At 42.7% G+C, this 17,271-nt stretch overlaps 1 protein-coding gene across 1 annotated transcript; it reads left to right on the top strand.

The window, feature by feature from the left end:
* The first annotated feature begins 1,457 nt into the window (after positions 1-1,457).
* Positions 1,458-17,267, top strand: LOC311104387 (mitochondrial glutathione transporter SLC25A39-like). The gene is made up of 12 exons (XM_084146205.1): positions 1,458-1,629; positions 5,477-5,582; positions 11,214-11,273; positions 11,676-11,726; positions 13,100-13,209; positions 13,394-13,461; positions 13,672-13,796; positions 14,009-14,182; positions 14,395-14,504; positions 15,377-15,458; positions 15,577-15,657; positions 15,774-17,267. Exons 2-12 carry the CDS (start codon positions 5,486-5,488, stop codon positions 15,890-15,892), a joined length of 1,077 nt encoding a protein of 358 aa, XP_084002331.1. The 5' UTR covers positions 1,458-1,629; positions 5,477-5,485; the 3' UTR covers positions 15,893-17,267.
* The last annotated feature ends 4 nt before the right edge of the window (positions 17,268-17,271 follow it).

Here is a 17,271-nt window from a genome sequence, read left to right as displayed (position 1 = left end):
CCGTCTCCAGTAGTTGATCTACAAGTGTTGGAGAGACTACAGAAAGATACAGAGGGTGTTGGTCCATCTGATTTGTTTAAGAGATGTCTGGATACTGTTTCTTCAGGATTTTGTGGCCATTTACACAGATGGTTCCAAATATCCAAGGACAGGATTTACTGGGTCAGCATTTGTAGTGCAGGAATGTGGGGAGGCAGTCAGGAATCGAATTACAGATTATTTGGCTGTATATACGGCGGAGCTGATGGCCATACTGTTGGCCTTGCAGTGGGTGGAGGAAGTCAAGCCAGACAGAGTAGTTATTTGCTCTGATTCATGTGCAGTGTTGATGAGTCTCCAGTCCTTTAGCTCACATAGCAGACAACACCTGCTTTATGAGGTGCTACAAACCCATGACAGGATTAGACAGATGGGTATATAGATAAGATTTACTTGGGTCCCAGCCCATGTGGGGGTGGAGGGGAACGAGGCAGTTGATGTACTTGCTCCTGAGTGGCGCAGTGGTCTAAGGCACTGCATCGCAGTGCTAACTGTGCTACTAGAGATCCTGGTTCGAATCCAGGCTCTGTCGCAGCCGGCCGCGACCGGGAGACTCATGGGCGGCGCACAATTCGTCCAGGGTAGGGGAGGGAATGGCCGGCAGGGATGTAGCTCAGTTGATAGAGCATGGCGTTTGCAACGCCAGGGTTGTGGGTTCGTTTCCCATGGGGGGCCAGTATAAAAAAAAAAAAAAAAAATTCACTAACTGTAAGTCGCTCTGGATAAGAGCGTCTGCTAAATGACTAAAATGTAAATGTAAACAAACACTTAGTAGTGGGGATGTTGATGTTGTAGTTTCAATTAGCAAGGCAGAGGCAAAAAGCCTGATATGGACAGTGATGGTGCAGAGATGGTAGGAGCAGTGGAATAGAGATACTAAGGGCAGGCATTTATTTCAAGTACAGAGGAAAGTCGGGGAGGGGAGGACGGCAGGAAGGGACAAAAGAGCGGAGGCTATTTTTACAAGATTAAGGGTGGGACACAGCCGGTTGAATAAGATCTTAAATGTGATAGGAAAGCATCCAACAGGAAAGTGTGATTATTGTCAGGAAACTGAGACCGTGGAGCATGTATTGCTACGGTGTGGGCAGTATCAGAGGGAAAGAGAGAGGCTGAGATCTAGTATGAGGGAGAAGGGGATACAGGCAATTAGTTTAAATAGTATATTGAGTAGAACGTCATTAGATATAGTCTCAAATATGTTGTTATCTTTTTTAAGAGCAACGGGGCTGGCAGGAAGGATTTAGTTTCTCCCTGTCTCTGGCCCACACTCCAGTACAGTAGGTGGCGGTAATGCACCACAACGTTGGATGCCAAAAGTTGATAAACCCCACAGAAGAAGAAGAAGAAGAAGAAGAAGAAGAAGAACAAGCAAGAACCGTGATCAGACTCATTGGAGGCGTGTCTTGTCACGACAGACGAATCAGGGGTTGTTTTGCTTGTTCCTAGCTCGATAGCTTTGTCAAGTTAGCTAACAGCAGCTCAAGGCTGTGGACAGCATGTCCATTCAACACACAGGGAACACTCATGAAACCCCATCAAATTCACAACGCAGATATATACCCTTTATAGCTAAGCTATAAACTAGAGGTGAGTATCAAGCTTGCACATATTTTACCTTCTGTTTTGCGATAATTAATCAGCTAGCTAGCTAGTGTCTGTTAGCCAGCTAACTAGCGTTAGCTATCAAGCATCTTGAATTGGGGAGGGCTGGCATGTGTTCCTGTTTTGGCATTAGATTAGCTATTCTATTGTCCATACATGATAGCTCATGTCTAGCTAGTTAGCTACCTAGTTAGGTTCCACAACAAATGTTTTGTGAGCGTTTTATTATTGAGAAAGGAGCACGGCAACATGTCCGTGTTAGTCGTTCATCATCATTACATCACCACGCCAACTGAAGGCTACAAGGTCAGATTTGCTGACTGGGTGGAGATGTCACAAAGTATCTTTGTAGATGTGCATGCAGTGCAAACATAAGATGCTGTACAGTGCAATATTACAGTTACTTAGCTAGCTACAGTATTTTGTCCTGCACCAGAATATAACGTTAGCCGGGTCATTCCAACTGAACGGTGCCTTAGTTTTGGACCTAATAACTTTTGGGGAAATAAAGTATATACACTACCGGTCAAAAGTTTTAGAACACCTACTCATTCAAGGGTTTTTCTTATTTTTTTTTTACTATTTTCTACATTGTAGAATAATAGTGAAGACATCAAAACTATGAAATAACACATATGGAATCATGTAGTAACCAAAAAATTGTTAAACAAATCAAAAATATATTTTATATTTGAGATACTTCAAATAGCCACCCTTTGCCTTGATGACAGCTTTGCACACTCTTGGCATTCTCTCAAACAGCTTCATGAGGTAGTTACCTGGAATGCATTTCAATTAACAGGTGTGCCTTCTTAAAAGTTAATTTGTGGAATTTATTTCCTTCTTAATGCGCTTGAGCCAATCAGTTGTGTTGTGACAAGGTGGGGGGGTATACAGAAGCAATTTCCAATCTGTTAGGTGCATAATCCTAACAGGGTGGAAATGTGGAGACTAAATTAGCCACAGCTCTGTGAGTAAGCAAGATTGAACTAGCATAATGGTGAACACTTGAACAGGATTTTAATTTATCTATCAAACATATTTTTAAATGTTTAAATTTGGTAAATTTTCTCAATTTAGCTCAACACAGTGGAAATGTATGAGTGGGACATAGACTAACAACATGAAACGTGGAAAAATAGATAGAACGGTTTATTTATTTAGCTTTGCACAATTGTTTTCCCACCAAAGAAATTATGACACTTCCTGAATGGTGGTGTCTTTGTAGGAAGGGGTTGTTTTCTTAAATGGAGAATTACAACAAACTAACAGGGTGGAAAGTGATATCAGGGTCACACATAATGTTAAATAAAATAATAAATACAATAATCATGAATAAAAAGTTATTGAGAGAGAATTTAACTAGGACTATAAAATAATGAAGAAATTATTTTATGGCATATTATCTAGTGGAAGTAGATGAATAACACCTGGGGACATGGTAAAAATGCCTACGTCCACAGAAAAAAAGTGTTCAAAATGCATAAAATTCCCTTTCAATATCCATATTTTTGTGTTTTTTAAGGTAAAGGACACCTGACCTTATATTTAAAGCCTTTTGGAATCCACATTTAAGAAGTGATATTTCCTGGTGACAGAAAAGGCACCACATTGTAGGAATGACCCAAGCAATTTATCACACAACACAGGGCAAGGTTGATGAAGCACATGGGTTAGAAATATTATGCATTATAATCAGATGCATGAGCCATAGAGGAAGTGTTTCTTATAATTGTTGTACTCTTAACAACTAGCTAGAACCTATGCTGTCTTAATTCTGTGGGAATTAGCCTAGACAATGTTGTAAATGTAGGAGGAGGTTCCTGGCCTGTGTTCATGTTTTTGCTGAGGGTTGGGATATGGTGGGATTTGTTATAGGGTAATCCTGCCACAGTCAGCTGCAGTAGGGGAGGTGATAGTCAGGGAAATTGGAACGTGATCGTCTGCCAGCAAGCCAGCAAGCCTGCAACACGAGACATTCGGCATGGCTTGATAAGTGCTCAGTTCCGCTGCAGTGCACAAACACATTCAGCACATCCAGCAACACATTCGATCATATGCTTGAGATGGCTCCCTCTGATCAAGAACTGGGCTGGAAATGTTTATACCGTATTTTCCACACTATAAGGCGCACCGGAGTATAAGCCGCAGCAGCTAAATTGAATGATGTGTACATATATAAGCCGCACTGGACTATAAGCCGCAGGTGTTTTAATGTTTAATTACCATATGTAAGGGTTCTGATGGACAGTCCCTTTCGTCTCATAAATCTGAAACACCAGGATGGTCCACCTCTAAAATGTTCAATTTTCATTTCGGTGGCGACTGTTTCAGCTTTCAGTCGGATCTGCACGGTGGAAACACCTCGGCCATCTGCTCTCTGTGTGTTCACCCAATCTTCAAGAAAGTCTTCAAGTTCGGGCCATCTGCTTTTATTACCTCTGAAAGCTTTTTTTGACTTTTTGCATTGAGACAGTTCTTCCCGCTGGCGTCTCCAACGTCTCACCATTGACTCATTGATGCCAAGGCTACGTGCAGCAGCTCTATTTCCTTCTTTTACAGCCAGATTGACTGCCTTTAATTTAAAAGCTGCATCATATGCATTTCTACGTTTGTTTTCCATAATGAGGGTTTGTGCATGAACTTCCTTTGCACAAACTGTCTCGCTCTCGTAATGTCTGTCTGTCTTGCTCTCGTTCTGTCTCTCGTTCTGTCTCTCGTACCACTCTCGGTTCCACTTTTACTTTTGCGCGCTACCTGTCTCACTCTTTTCCGGCCTCCAGCTTTTCCTGCTGGAGCCCGCCGCTTAAAGGTGGGGGGCGCGGACCGGTCATAGAGCCCATAGAGTTAAAGTTGGTGGACTGTAACCTGTAAAATCCATAGATTTAGGAGGTCTTCTAGTGGCCGTTAGCTGTAAAAATCCATAGATTAGCCGCACCGTTATATAAACCGCAGGGTCGAAAAATTGGAAAAAAGGCGCGGCATATAGTCCGAAAATTACGGTACATCTACTCTAGCAACTTGCAGTTGAAACGATTAGCCCTTATCAGCGGTATGTTAGTGGTACTGTAAAGAGAGGTAGATGTTCTCTCTTGTTGCTTTCTAGACTCTTTCATTCATAATTTTCCAATTATAAATGTATCTTAGTAAACAACACATTTTGTATCACCCATTTCAACCCAAGTTCAAATCCCCCTCGCTGTCTGTATTGAATGTGGGCTTAGTCTATCTTCTGTGGATATAGGAGTTTTTACATCACCAGACATGCTATTGTATCAGTGAGGTGTTGTGGGAGTGTGTGGGGTTTAAAAACAGGGTGTAGTAGCTAGGAGAGGGGAGACGTGCACACAACAGATACCTTATCTTAGTGTGTCAAGCTCTCTATTATAACCCCTTCTATCTTAGCCCACATGAATGGAGGCTACTGTACGTCTGGTCACTATCACTTAGAAATAGACTCCTGAATAACAAGGTGTTTGTCATTCAGACTAGTAGTAGCTATTGGCTATTCAAGGACACCTAAGTCACATGTTTGGATAATATGGAGGAGCCTAGGGTTAGGCTAAGCTCAAGCTTTACAATAGCCATGCTGTTGACCAGGCAGTGACCACTCTTGCCCTGAGGACATTCTGTATTTTGTCTCAGTAATCAGGCACTGTTTGACAGAGTATAGCCTAGCTCAAAGCAGAGGCACACCCCAACAGCCTTGTTTATTTGACATAACATGGAATCTGACAAGCTCTAACGAGCATCTCATTAGAAGAGAAAATAAAGTAACACTATGACATGGACAGTTGAGTAGTGCGGTTAAAACTGATGTTTTCTGTCTCAGGTGGTCAGGATGGTGGAGCGGCCTGTTGTTACCCCCTCAGCTGGGATCAGTCCAGTGCAGCAGATGCTGGCCTCTGGCACTGGGGCGCTGCTCACATCAGTGTTCGGTAAGATCAGTGTCCAATAGAGGGGCACAACCATACACATGTCCCTTCTCTCTGCCAATCAATCAATAAACCTACCTACAAACCACACACACAGGTACGTTATTTGAATCCACAAATCACATTTGATTCAAGAAGGATTCAAATTTCAAGGTTTTTGTATGGATGGACACTTAAGGATACAGAAAGCACCTTCTCTAAACAGCTAGGCTGCACCTTCTCCAAACAGCTAGACTGCCCATAACAGCTCAACAGAGCAGTACCTAGCCAATTGCTTTTCTTTAATCTTTGACAGGCCTGCAATCTGGAGGCCACGTACTGTAAGCCTATGTACGTGGCCTATAGAGTGGTGATGAGGAGGAGCTCCGCGGACCCTTCGTTTCCGGAAGTCATTTAGCCATTAATTTAGGGCTGTCCCCAACAAAACAAAACAAAAATTGTTGACCGAGAGTTGTCTGTTCTTTTGACCAATCGATTGGTAGACATTTTAAAACTTGTATTTTTCCATATATAGACACATCCTATGTATTTTAATCAAATACACTATATGCACTGAGCTTGTCTGATTCTTTAAGCGCACTGTGTGATGAAATAATTAAGACACACAAATGACTAGACTGAGTCTGACCGTAATTGATTTGATTGTTCCGGGCTCACACATGTTTAAAAAAAAAAAGACAGCGAGTGACTGTGACTAGCACCCGTTGTCTCTCTCGCTCCTCCCTGCTGCAGTGACCACCACAGAACATCAACAGTGTTTATCTGTGTTGCTGAAGCTGCAACATAATTACAGCTATTTCTGACTGAAAAGTTCTGTTACTGAAATTCCTAATTTGTTTAGGAAAAACATTCCCCATTCCCTCAACCCTTGCTCTCTTTATGTGAAATGTATGCATCGCACGTGACCAATAGGGCCTGACCTATAGCCTGTCATAATCACATCAATATATTGGTTGTAACAAATTCTGAACACCATAACACATTGACATCAAAATGAATGCAGAGGACGTGACAAATAAGCTCGAAACAGGGGAATGTTTACTGGTTGCTTAGCAGGTAAAGGAGAAATCAGATGTGTGGAATACATTTGACTAGTTATGGAAAATCAAGAATAATAAGGTAAGGCGCAAGCGCTGCATGCATATTATGTGTGCCAAACAGGTGCTGTTAGATATAATATACTTTTTCTGACCGTTTGGAACATTGTAAACAACACTAAATACATTCTAAGCGTACCAGAGAGTGTTGTAATGTTTTTTTGTAAAGCCTGTGTTTTTAGTCTTTGCTGTAATAGTCAACATTCATTCCTGAATGCAATTTTCCAAAATGGAATGTTTATTTATTGTTTACGCTAATTATTCAAGGGTCGCTTTAGTTTATTTTAAAGCTAAAATGCTTGATTCCATTTCAAATCATGAATGTCTCGTATGCTGTGTGATGGCATGAACTAATTCATGATTGATCGATTGATGCAGTAGCCTATATAACTATTGAAATAAAGGCCTAAGTAAGTTACGGTCTTAGGCCTACAGCTCGATGGTGGTTATACAAGGCTGCTATACTAAGCCTACTAATTATGTAATTACTTATTATTATAATGATGACCAACAGCCTATCGACCAAACTGTCGACTAAATGGGGTCAGCCCTACATTCATTGTAGTCATTGCGCTCTGTAGAGTTTCAATTTTTTCTTGTCAATTAACTCGTTACATTCCCTAGATTACTTATAATATTAATAAAGTCCGATTTTATCAACAAACACGATAGTCAGTGTAAAAAAGGTTAAAGGTACAAGACTGTGTACATATCTGGCTGTGTTGGCAGAATCACTACATATCCCATCGAGCCAAGCGGGGAGGGGCTGCCTGTTGTCACAGTTCCAAGACCAGTCAGAAACGTCCAGCTAACCCTACGCCAATGACACCGGTGGATCTCAAAACTGAACTTGGATCTGCGTTAAGTAGCAATGATATCCTTCACCACCGTTGTCTTACGACAGATTTCACAAACAAGTCATGACTATTCAATAAAACAATAAATTCATTTAAAAGTTTCTTTCCAGCTAATTATAACTAGCAAAGGAGTTTTGAAGTTGAGGGTGCAGTGTTTATGAAGTTTGGCAATGAGGACAAAAACTACCACGGTTCAGTAGCCAGCTGGTTTAGCCAGGGAAAACGAACTCGGACCTTGTGCGCATGTGCGCCATACCTACTAGGCAAATTCAGGAGACAGATTATAGATTTTATGCCCTGATATCAGGAGCTGGCAGCAAAAAGTAAGATTAAACAATTCAGAGACTGAAACGGATAAATCAGATTACAAATATTTAAGGAGAGCGAATTGATAAACAATCCTGAAATCAGCTGTAACTGTCAATTGTAACAAAGTTATATTCGATACTGTCTGTACAGAATGACCCCTCCTGGACATTACAGACATTACAACTTGTTTACTGGTTGCTGGTGATACAAGCATGATACAAGGGGCTGGTATTTAAGAAGCTTGTCAGCAGAGGCCTGCTCCATGTAGCAGTCATATGAGCACCTCCCTCTGGCCTCCCACAACAACAATATCTGGCATATTTGGTACACAGGAAAACATGTCATCATGAAACCAACTTACACAAGAATGTTTATGGATGTGTGCTGTTGGTGAGACTACCTGTCTCACCTCACTGGCTATCAGGTCGACAAGGCGGTCATGTCTACCAATGTACAGGTCCTTGTACTATGAACAGCAACGAGTCACAACATGGGCAACAGACTATTACGTTTGACTCATGTAAAATACAAAATGGGTCATGGTTTGCAGGGTACCAGAGTGCTAGATTGTATTTTGTAGGTAGAACCTGTAACCTCACCTTAACGGTAAAGGTGAGAATGGCCTCGCTAACAACATCATTCTGATACATGGAGTGGGAGACTGAATGGTCAGCACAGTCCAGAGTAGCAAGTTTCCCCTGCAGCCTCAGGCCAGCCCAGTGCTGCCGTACCTGCATCTGCCTGATACCGAGGAGTGTTGTCCTCAATGTAATCATAATACTTTTATTAAACTTTTCTAGCGCTTTTCATTACAGACAGAATCTCAAAGCGCTTGTTAAGCAAAATACACAAGTAATTTAAAAATAAATATAGGCTACAACAGTAGCTAGATCAGTTACAGTGGGGAGAACAAGTATTTGATACACTGCCGATTTTGCAGGTTTTCCTACTTACAAAGCATGTAGAGGTCTGTAATTTTTATCATAGGTATACTTCAACTGTGAGAGACGGAATCTAAAACAAAAATCCAGAAAATCACATTGTATGATTTTTAAGTAATGAATTTGCATTATATTGCATGACATAAGTATTTGATACATCAGAAAAGCAGAACTTAATATTTGGTACAGAAACCTTTGTTTGCAATTACAGAGATCATACGTTTCCTGTAGGTCTTGACCAGGTTTGCACACACTGCAGCAGGGATTTTGGCCCACTCCTCCATACAGACCTTCAGGTTTCGGGGCTGTCGCTGGGCAATACAGACTTTCAGCTCCCTCCAAAGATTTTCTATTGGGTTCAGGTCTGGAGACTGGCTAGGCCACTCCAGAACCTTGAGATGCTTCTTACGGAGCCACTCCTTAGTTGCCCTGGCTGTGTGTTTCGGGTCGTTGTCATGCTGGAAGACCCAGCCACGACCCATCTTCAATGCTCTTACTGAGGGAAGGAGGTTGTTGGCCAAGATCTCGCGATACATGGCCCCATCCATCCTCCCCTCAATACGGTGCAGTCGTCCTGTCCCCTTTGCAGAAAAGCATCCCCAAAGAATGATGTTTCCACCTCCATGCTTCACGGTTGGGATGGTGTTCTTGGGGTTGTACTCATCCTTCTTCTTCCTCCAAACACAGCGAGTGGAGTTTAGACCAAATACCTATATTTTTGTCTCATCAGACCACATGACCTTCTCCCATTCCTCCTCTGGATCATCCAGATGGTCATTGGCAAACTTCAGACGGGCCTGGACATGCGCTGGCTTGAGCAGGAGGACCTTGCGTGCGCTGCAGGATTTTAATCCATGACGGCGTAGTGTGTTACTAATGGTTTTCTTTGAGACTGTGGTCCCAGCTCTCTTCAGGTCATTGACCAGGTCCTGCCGTGAAGTTCTGGGCTGATCCCTCACCTTCCTCATGATCATTGATGCCCCACAAGGTGAGATCTTGCATGGAGCCCCAGACCGAGGGTGATTGACCGTCATCTTGAACTTCTTTCATTTTCTAATAATTGCACCAACAGTTGTTGCCTTCTCGCCAAGCTGCTTGCCTATTGTCCTGTAGCCCATCCCAGCCTTGTGCAGGTCTACAATTTTATCCCTGATGTCCTTACACAGCTCTCTGGTCTTGGCCATTGTGGAGAGGTTGGAGTCTGTTTGATTGAGTGTGTGGACAGGTGTCTTTTATACAGGTAACGAGTTCAAACAGGTGCAGTTAATACAGGTAATGAGTGGAGAACAGGAGGGCTTCTTAAAGAAAAACTAACAGGTCTGTGAGAGCCGGAATTCTTACTGGTTGGTAGGTGATCAAATACTTATGTCATGCAATAAAATGCAAATTAATTACTTAAAAATCATACAATGTGATTTTCTGGATTTTTGTTTTAGATTCCGTCTCTCACAGTTGAAGTGTACCTATGATCAAAAGTACAGACCTCTACATGCTTTGTAAGTAGGAAAACCTGCAAAATCGGCAGTGTATCAAATACTTGTTCTTCCCACTGTATATCAAGTCTGTTTGAGTGCTTCTTGAAGCCTCCAGCAGATTGGTAGCCACGGTCATGAGAGGATCTGGAAGCTCATAGTCAGCGGAGGTGGTGGCCGGAGGTGGTGGCAGGGCGTCCCAGCTGTTTGCAGCTTCTCTATATTGGGACTCTGATGAGCTCCCCAGAGAGTACAGCCCTCTCCTTACTTCAGAAGTATCCCCCTGAGCAATTAAACATCTGGCCCACTGTCAACTCTGCGTTGGTGAAAAACAACCCAAAGTCAGTAGGTATAATTCTAATGAAAACACATTAGCTAGCTTGTTGAACACGCTGATTTTCATCAAGTTACAGGCTGGATTCCAATTCATGATATCAAGACTTGATCTGCATGCTTTTAGCTGAGGAAAAATACAATGTTTGTAAAAAATAAATACAAATAATTATAATATGTGGATCATTTATATGAGCTCTCTGCCTAGGCTGCCACTAGGCACCATGGAAACTATAGAACTAGGATGAGATGACAGAAGCCTCCACGACAACACAGGAGTCTGCCACAACCGCTTCAGAGGCAGTCACTGGTTCAGTTTTTGTGTCAGTCTGTGTCCATCTGAGCTCCGGTTGTACAGGTTGTTGAGGTCTGGCTAGTCTGACCAGACTCCAAAGCCTGCGGAACAAGTGTCCAATCCTCGTGTGTAGGAACCCCCCCCAGATGTTTTGCAGAGAAGACGCTGTTCTTGTAGAACACGCTATTCCATTTCCCTGGCTCCCCACACACACACACTGCACAACACACAGACACATGCTCGCACTCGTGTATGCACATGTTCCTCATTGACGACACCCATGATGGATGTAATTAGATCAGTATAATTGAATCTGTCTGTCTTTCACAGTCACACCGCTGGACGTTGTGAAGATACGGCTGCAGGCCCAGCAAACACCATTCTATCAAGGTAGAACATTAACAGACAACATTCGCTGCTTATACTATGAGTCTGCTTATTGCTTCTTACCATTGCGGGTATAGCCTAAGTGTTAGATGTTTAAGTCCCCACTCCCCACCCCTGAAAACTCAACTGCACTGTCATTGCTTTCCCCGTGAGAGACTGCATTCAGCCTCTTGCCCCTGTCTGCTCCCTAAGCCTAAATAATAGAAGGGGGTTAAGGTAAAGTGGGTTTAGAAGTCCTTATGTCTGCAATGTTGACCTTACGCAGCCATGTCGGGCTACATTTAGTGGAATATGAGACATGCTTTAGCTTTTCTCTGCTCAAATGCTTATTTTGTGTGTCTTGTGTGCTCTTTCATTGTCTCTCCATCTCTGTGTTTCTGTCTCTTTCTTTGCTTTGTTTCATAGCTTTAGCTGCTGACTCCGCTTCATGGAGTGGTGTAATCCGCCCCTCCAAATGTGAGTATAACCTGCCGGCGCCGCTCGCTGCATGCCCAGACTTTGCCCAGTCTGACTGACTACATGTGCCTTTCTGGCACTGCTCTGCCAGTCTGCCAATATGACCTGCTAACAAACTGGGTTTCCTGGGAAAACAAAACAAATGCACTTTAAACATAGTCTGAGCAAATTTATTTTGAAGTCCCTGGCAATTATATGTACCCTCTGTCTATCTTCCTCAGTGTACCCTCATACTCTTCCTCAGTGTACCCTCATACTCTTCCTCAGTGTACCCTCATACTCTTCCTCAGTGTACCCTCATACTCTTCCTCAGTGTACCCTCATACTCTTCCTCAGTGTACCCTCATACTCTTCCTCAGTGTACCCTCATACTCTTCCTCAGTGTACCCTCATACTCTTCCTCAGTGTACCCTCATACTCTCAGCTGATGATTGTGAATGATTATATGGGTCACAGCCTTGGCTCTCACTCACTCACTCACTCACTCACTCACTCACTCACTCACTCACACACACACACACACACACACACACACACACACACACACACACACACACACACACACACACAGCTACACCATGACTCACTCTGAACATTGATACAGAAAACAACTGAAAAATTGCCCAGATAGTTAGTATTAGCATGTTGAACTTTACAACCAAATGATGTGGTAACAATGAATACTTTCTGGTACTTGAAATAATTCAACATGATTCATAGCTACCGGATATCAAATTGTGCTTGTGTTTTATGAATCTCAAATAAACAAACAAGTAGTTCATAGGTTATACTGTGTAATACCGATTTTACTATGTCATTTTCTATTACTAGTGGAGCACATTTGTTTGTTTTATAGATTTCTCCTCAAACATTTGTAATCTGCCTTTGCCTTGGATTGACCATTTGCCAATACCTAAAATAAGCCCAAAACTAGTAGTCCAGAGCAGGCCTTGGCTGGAGCAGCATTGATGTTATCGTCCCCAGTGTCTGTCTGATCGGTCATTGCCATTACCTCTGTTATTAATAGCTTATCTAACCTCTGTCATGGACACCCTCACATTAACTTATATTGAACTACTGACTGAAAAACAAACTGTTAAAGTATTTTATTTTTACCAATGGCATTATTTTATAGAACTATTGAATATCCATTCATTTGACAGAACTATAAGCTATAGATGTATCAAACGGACATACTGTAATTACACATTAATGCATGCCCTACAGAGACACCAACGTTTGGCATTACTCCCAATAGGTTCACATTTACCTATCTACAGTGTAGATAGAAGTAGAGCATCATGTCTAATACAGTAACATATTAACCAGTATGGTTATGTTTTGGTGACCCTGTTTTTGTGTTTGTCTCTCAGGGAAGTGCTTCCTGTATTGTAATGGCCTGATGGATCACATCTATGTGTGTCAGAATGGGGCCAGCTGCACCAGCTGGTACAAAACACCAACCCACTTCAGTGGCACCCTGGTAAGAGACTCAGGACCCTCTTATTCACTCCCGCCAACACAGCACCACATCACCTGGTTTGACATAGTTAAACCACTGGATGGGGAACTACCTGTCTTTGAACTCCCAAATGTTAGTATTTTTTTGGAACTTTTTTTGGAACCGTTTCCAAGGACAAACACAGTGTGGTGTTTGTTTTTCCCAGGATGCTTTTGTGAAGATCACGCGCCACGAGGGGGTCAGGTCTCTGTGGAGCGGGCTGCCTCCCACACTGTGAGTCACTGGGGTATTTCAAGTACATGTATTTGTAATAAAGCAAAATAAAGAACGGTTACAAGAGCTATCTGTACTTGATTGTATAAAAGAGAGAACTCAGAACTATGACTTTATATGCAATCAATTTCAGTTTGTTGTTTTGTACCAAATCATGTAACCGCTTGCAGAGCTTTGAGATCGGCAGTCTCTCTTCCTGTTTGTGTACAGGGTGATGGCGGTGCCTGCCACGGTCATCTACTTCACCTGCTATGACCAGCTCAGAGACTTACTGTGCTACGGCATGGGGTTCCAGGGCAACTACATCCCCCTCGTGGCAGGGGGTCTCGCTAGACGTAAGTGGACTACATGGGACGGGGGGTCACAATGTCTGGAAGTTGATTACATCTTGATTGATACAGTTCAGTTGTCACACACCACACTAAGAATGTAGATGTATAATAGTCATTATTATATTGCTCCCTTCTGTAGCATCTTGTGTTTGTTGCTGCCCCTCTTCCGTTGACTCACTCTCTTCCTCTCTCCCCCGTCTCTCTGTGTTCTCCAGTGGGAGCAGTGAGTGTGATCAGCCCGTTGGAGCTGGTGCGCACCAAGATGCAGTCCCGGAAGCTGACCTACAGCGAGCTGAGGGTGTGTATCCGCTCTAGTGTTGCCCAGGACGGCTGGCTGTCCCTGTGGAGGGGCTGGGGACCCACCGTCCTACGAGACGTCCCCTTCTCAGGTGAGACTTCACCTCCATGGACGTTATGTCTTCTTATTTCACTAACCATCTATCTGTCACTGCTAGAGCTTAGTTGGAGTGGTTGATGGTAGTTGGGGGTTACAGAATGAAGACCGCCTGTGTGGGTGAATAATACAACTATCTTCGGTGTGATAATGTTTCTCAGTGACTTTACAACCTGACTGTTTTTGTTTTTCTGTGTGTGTGTGCAGCCCTGTACTGGTTCAACTATGAGCTGGTGAAGGCCCAGCTGTGTGATCAGTACGATGTGTCTCAGGCCACCTTCTCCATCAGCTTCACAGCAGGGGCCATCTCTGGAGCTGTGAGTATCTCATTAATACCTCTAACTGTGGGAATTTACAATGTATCTAAAGAAGACGTCTTCATTAGATGTAATAAAGAAGATGATGGATGGTTTGTACTTTGCAAGGTGTGTACAGTTAAATAGTCAAACTCTTGTTTCTACTCCTGTTCTATTCAGTTTACTGTAAGTGAGGCGGAGGTGTGTTTTATTATTATGGGTAGATCAATGAACACATTGACATATTTTTTATTTATTTTACCTTTATTTAACCAGGTAAGCCAGTTGAGAACAAGTTCTCATTTACAACTGCGACTTGGCCAAGATAAAGCAAAGCAGTGCGATAAAAACAACAACACAGAGTTACATATGGGGTAAAAAAAAATATGATTAAAATTCAGTGTGCTATCTCTCACCAGGATGAGAAAGCCAGTTGTAACAGAGCTGTTATCGGTATTTATGACGGATGGAGGCCAAATGTGTCTCCCTGCTGTGTCTCCCTGCTGAAAACTGGCCTTTGTTTGTTTAGAGAGATTCTCTCATATGTGAGAGAAGTGGACACACAGGAAGTTCCCTATCAAATCATGGCAGTTCCTCATTCCTCTCATGAGTTATTATAAGGGTTGAGTTGAAACCATAAAAAAATAGAGAATTGCTGTGTCATTGTGACTGTAAACCATTAGACTGTAGATAATTGATAACAGGTGGACCCCTGGTTAAAGCCTGTTTTTACAGTGTTTCTCCTGTCTAGTTACATAACTTAACCCCTGATCTACTGATCAGCAGTATGTTATGTTGATTTCACTAGGTATTGCTGTTGATTTCACTGGGTATTGCTGTTGATTTCACTGGGTATTGCTTATAGAGAGTGTGTCTATTGTCTTCTGTCCCAGGTGGCTGCCATCATGACCCTGCCTTTTGACGTAGTGAAGACTCGGAGACAGATCCAACTGGGAGAGATGGAGACACTGGGAGGTGTGTAACTACAGGGTCTTATGCGCCCTTAAGGCCATTCACATCTGTGAAAAGGTATTTTCTCCTCTCTAATGCGTAGGATTGCCCACTAAATCTGTCTTTCTCCCCTTCCTCCTAGTTCCTGTGAAGAACCCCACATCCACATTGCATATCATGAGGGGAATTTGGGCTGAATCGGGCTACAGGGGGCTCTTTGCAGGTAAGTCCAAAAGGATGCATAAAAAGTATATATTTGCAATGTTTGAAGCGCTGGTATAGAAAGCAGTCTGAATGGAGGACTTAATCACGTAAATTGTGTCTCTGTATCCCCCTCAGGCTTCCTACCCAGGGTGATCAAAGTGGCCCCAGCCTGTGCTGTCATGATCAGCACCTATGAGTTTGGGAAGACCTTCTTCCAGAAGATGAACCTTGACCGGGAGCAACAGGCCTGCTGAGGGGCTGTGTGTGTGGAGAAGCAGGGTTGGCTGCCTTCCTCTGGAGCAGAATGGGAAGAGACTATTAGCAGCTGCCCATGCACGCTGTGCAAGACTGCTCCTAGTCAAGACTTTGCACCTAGACACCTGAGCTTCAAATCACCCTGGAGGAGTCTGTCTGTCTCTCAATTCAGACAAAGGTGAAGACATGAGGAATGGACTTTTTTTGTCTGTTTTCTAGCCCTTTCTATTGGCCCACAGGGAGGCTGCTCCTACTACTGTGAACACTGTCATACGTGTATCCATGAATGTATCCATTAGTTAAACTCAGAACTGTGGGGGAACGGCCCTGTGACTAAGGCTTATTCAGACTTTGGCATGCTTTCCTTGCACACTAAAGGAGTTGTTCATCTTTGCTAGTACAGCCCCCTGCTGTTCATACCTGGGAGAACACTTCTAACAACAACCCTAAAAAAAACTGCATGCAAAGTAATCCATTCAATCAATACCTTCCCTTCACCTACTAGCCCAGACCAAATGCATGGTTGAGCTGGGATCAGTGGATACTTGTCTATTCTTAGTGTAGCATTCTCTCATATTGATTTGTCATCTGCCCAATGGTAGCCTACTATCCAATGTTCATTTTTTTGTGATGGGAATAAATACAATACATATGTAGGTGGGTTACCATGGATCATTCCCAGAGGATGAGAACTGGGTAAAGTGCCACTTTTTTGATGGGTTAATTTGGTAGATGTTATTCAATCAAATGAAATACTTAAGACAAAACAGCTGACAAATTCTCATAACTATGCTGTCTATAAGGGGGTGACATTACTTTTTTTTTTTTACTTGATTGAATATATGCAGCGTTTCTGTTGATGCATTTCAGAACTGGGCTGAGTCTATATAGTTTTATGTAGAATGTTAATTTTTTTCAGCATTTCAGAATGATCTGGAAATCTACTAGCTAGGTTACTGGACAGAAGTGAGTTGTTGCCTTGATCTTTAATTTGTGTGTTATATTATTTCTCGTGTACCTTACATGGATGTATAGAATGTTTTATATGCTGTGACTGGTTTTACTAGTTTTTTTTATTCAGTCAATTTTACATTTTAGTCATTTAGCAGACGCTCTTATCCAGAGCAACTTACAGGTAGTGAGTGCATACATACATTTTTTTTTCATACTGGTCCCCTGTGGGAAACGAACCCACAACCTGGCGTTGCAAACGCCATGCTCTACCAACTGAGCTACACGGGACTATGAGGTCAACGAGGGATACAGATCATCTCACAGAATGCCTAATTGGAATCAAAGACATTGAGGTGGACAGTTGTAAAATAAAAAAAGGTGTTGCACCAATCACAAGAGCTTTTGCCATTTCTGTTACACTAGA

Source organism: Coregonus lavaretus, assembly GCF_964263955.1.
Source record: "Coregonus lavaretus genome assembly, chromosome: 28".
Taxonomy (NCBI): Eukaryota; Metazoa; Chordata; class Actinopteri; order Salmoniformes; family Salmonidae; genus Coregonus; species Coregonus lavaretus.
Note: the sequence above shows the minus strand (reverse complement) of the source record. Positions and strands in the feature narration are given on the sequence as shown.